The 3,807-nt window shown below is 37.1% G+C and overlaps 1 protein-coding gene across 1 annotated transcript; it reads left to right on the top strand.

The window, feature by feature from the left end:
* The first annotated feature begins 1,764 nt into the window (after positions 1-1,764).
* On the top strand, positions 1,765-2,969 carry LOC123439507. Its single transcript, XM_045116222.1, has 2 exons — positions 1,765-2,402; positions 2,471-2,969. Exons 1-2 carry the CDS (start codon positions 1,836-1,838, stop codon positions 2,747-2,749), a joined length of 846 nt encoding a protein of 281 aa, XP_044972157.1. The 5' UTR covers positions 1,765-1,835; the 3' UTR covers positions 2,750-2,969.
* Positions 2,970-3,807: the final 838 nt, after the last annotated feature.

The following is a 3,807-nucleotide window of genomic DNA, read 5'->3' as shown; positions in this document are numbered from 1 at the left end:
TCAACCTAGCGAATTTTTATATCCCAGTGAAAGAAGGGGACAAGATGCATCTTTGTGTTGCTGCTACTAAGGATAAAATGATGGGTTTTATTCATATTGCTTGAGCTTACTTTGTCTACAGCATGTCATAGTTCTTCATGCATTACTCTATTTTACTTAATACTCTAGATGCATGTTGGATAGAGGTCGATGAGTGGAGTAATAGTAATTGGTGCAGGCAGGAGTCAACCTATTTGTTTATGGACGCGATGCCTATATACACATGATCATTGCCGTGAATATCGTATAACTATCCGCTTTTCTATCAATTGCCCAGCAGTAATTTGTTTACCCACCGTATGCTATTTTTCAACAAGAGATGCCATTATGGAAAGCTATGACCCCCGGATCTATTCATAATGTTGATAAAACCTTCATTACCTTGCTGCCATTTACTTGTTTTTATTTTATCTTGCTATCTACAATTATATATTCACCTCACTTGCTTGCAAATAACAAGACAAGAGGATTGACAACCCTCTTGCCCGCGGTGGGTGCAAGTTGTTTTTCTTTTGTGTGCAGCCACTGAAGACGGTTGTGGTTGATATTCCTATTGGTTCGATAAATCTTGGTTTCATTACTGAGGGAAATACTTACCCACTTTGTGATGTGATAACCCGTTCCTTTTCATGGAAAACCCAATGCACATCATGAGTGTCACCTGCCTGAGTTCTTATTCAACTGTTATTATTCACCCTAAGTTCAGATGTTTAATAATTCTGATGCTAGGTTTTGAGAGATTTGAAGTTTCCAAAAAGAAATTTTAGATCTCGTATTCACCCTGTCTGGTAGATTACTTCGTTCATACACAATAGTTGTGTGATCTCCATTGTAATACAATGTCATGGTGACGATGATTACTATATGACTTACTACTATGAAATGAAGCTATCTCGATGGTGCTAATGTAAACACCCTCTTTTTGATTGTCCATTATTGGTCTGATCGAATGGCTCCCTCGCCCAGATCCTGTGGATGGGATTTAGGTCTGCATGGACGGATCCTCTTCATGTTCGTACCCCACGGAGGCGCTATGTCAATAGATATATTGGAACATAATATTATCATTGCATGATGTCTTCATGAATTCCAAGTATATTTTAGTTATTATGTAGACCTCCTTGTATTACAGTAGTATGGTTGTATATTTGAAATATATTATGAGAAAGAAATAAATGTGAAAGATCTCTATTGATTTATATATCTACCCTCAATCTCTTTATCTCTGTCACAACACATCCCTTTGAGATCGATTAGCAAATACTAGCTAGATTGGACCCAAGGTGCAAGCCTAAGGAGGTTGAATAAAACATATTTTAAAAGTTGAGATAGTAAGCCAAGACAATCAACACTAGTTTTATAATACACATATAATTTCATAGCAACATTGGTAATGTTTTTCTTCCTAGATGGGTGACTCGTGTTTCTATAATAATACTAAGTATCAACCGGTAGTTGTTTGCACAAGAATAAATGCCAACTTTTATGTAGAAGATAGCACGATTAAATTTTTCCAATAAGATACGCTAGAATATATCATTAATTATTAGACAAATTTATCACCCATATCTCCTAGATATTGCATGAATACTCATGATTATATTTCAAATCTTGTAGTTAATGACACAAATGAATAATACATGAACACATGCATGTTCATGGATACACAATATTCCTATAAATACTCCTAATATCACCTCGTGTAACATACCTCCTAAGAATCGAACACTGGCATACCATACACATCTATACTTTCCTTACCTTTCTTTGAAAAGTTCTCGCTTTTTCTAGGAGCTATGGATCCTCATGGATCCTATCCCAACCAAGTCAGATCAAGTGAAAGTGATGCCAACATTTCTCCCTTGAATGATGCACCGAGAGGCACAACTATCATGCCAATATTGAGTGATCTTTTCTACCTTAATCCCCCACCATCAGATTCGACTTGGATAGGAAACACCCCACCTACTACTTATGCACCATATGTAGATACCATGCCATCGATAATAGATTTCTCTAACATGCCATATCAAACCAATGTATCACTATCAACACTACCTCCACAATTTTGCGATGCAAAGTTTACTCCTTTATCTAGGGTCAATACCCTTACTTCTGAGCCCAACCATAGGGAAATCTCTGAGAACCCGCCAGAAATATTCTCACACCAAGATCTCTTGTCAAACCCTATTAGGAACTACTTTAGTTCATCAGATCAAATGAGCATCTTTTGCATGGAGTCTCCATCAATTACGTCCTTACTCCAAGGAGATCCCATTGCAGTTGTCCATGCCCACCTTAATACTATTGGGTCGATGGATGATGGTCCAATCTTTGAGATACCAACAAGGCGCGTCATCAAGGTAAATCTACTACCATAAAAATTGGTGTGCACTTCTAAATTTTGTGACCCTCACAAATTATTATACAGGATCTACAAACCACACAACATGGGATGTTAAGCCACAAGTCTACTTATGTTGTACCCACCCCTCTTGCTCGAGTCGCGACATCCTCACATGTTACCAGAGAAGACAAGACTCCTTTGGGTATCCAAAATGGAATGCGTGATAGTGGTATTGTGCATAATACTACGTATTTACGTAAGTACACATGCAATATTTGTAATCTCAATTTCTACTCCCCCCAAGCCTTTGGTGGTCACATGAGTTCCCATAGCAAAGCAAGGAAGAACAAGATACAAAGTTGATCAATGAGCTGCCAAAATGGATGAAGCGAGAGGTTCTATCCTAGGTGGAGAAGATATTATGGTTGTTTATTTTTAGAATAAATGGTGAATAAAATAGCATAAGATTGAAAAATATGTTGTGTGGGCGTGAAAGAATAGAACAATATTTGTTTGAATATGTTTGTAGTTGTTATTTTCTTATGTAACTATTAGACTCATGGATGGTTTGGTGCTATGTTAATTAATTTCCCATTAAATTTATGAAGTAACCATACCTTTGAATGAAGGTTCACTAATTAGAGCTAGGTAAATTGACAAGGATTGTCAAATGAAGCTTGCACTCTTTATGGAGAGTTTGAGAATGTGGAGCACTTTTTGTTTACTCGTACCATGGCTAAGTTTGTTTAGACTTGTGTTCGTGTGTGGCTCAATGTCAACTGGGACCGATTAAACTTTCAAAATTTGTTTTCTTGTCTTTCTCCTTTCTCTGCCCATTCAAGACGGCTATGTTGGGACGCTTTAGCTCCTATTTCTTGATATTTATGCATTACTCATAATTGTTTTTACTATTAAACATATTTTACATGATAAAACTATTGGTTGCTTGTTTAAACTTATAACCATCTTGAAATAATGTTGGATTCTTGCTAAGGTGCAAGATGTTGACAACATAGCCCTCATGATATCCATGATCCCCGTTGTTGGGCTATGCACAGTGTAATGCTTGGACAATGAAAAAAATGCTTCCGTGCAGAACACCCAGGAGAATGCTCAGGAGATAGATCCCGACAACTACTAGACACACAATCATCACAACAGAATTATGACTTGAGCAGAATGATGTTTGATTGATTTGTCTCTAATGACCCACAAGTATAGGGGATCAATCATAGTCCTTTCGATAGGTAAGAATGTTGAACCAAACAAGGAGCAGAAGGAAATGACAAGCGGTTTTCAGCAAGGTAATTTCTGCAACCACTAAAATAGCGGAAACAAGTTGTTTGATAGCAAGATAATTGTAACAAGTAACTAGTAGCAATATTAACAATAGGTGCAGAAAAGTAGCCCAATCCTTTTGT

The sequence above is a fragment of the Hordeum vulgare genome, chromosome 3H, assembly GCF_904849725.1.
Source record: "Hordeum vulgare subsp. vulgare chromosome 3H, MorexV3_pseudomolecules_assembly, whole genome shotgun sequence".
Taxonomy (NCBI): domain Eukaryota; kingdom Viridiplantae; phylum Streptophyta; class Magnoliopsida; order Poales; family Poaceae; genus Hordeum; species Hordeum vulgare.
Note: the sequence above shows the minus strand (reverse complement) of the source record. Positions and strands in the feature narration are given on the sequence as shown.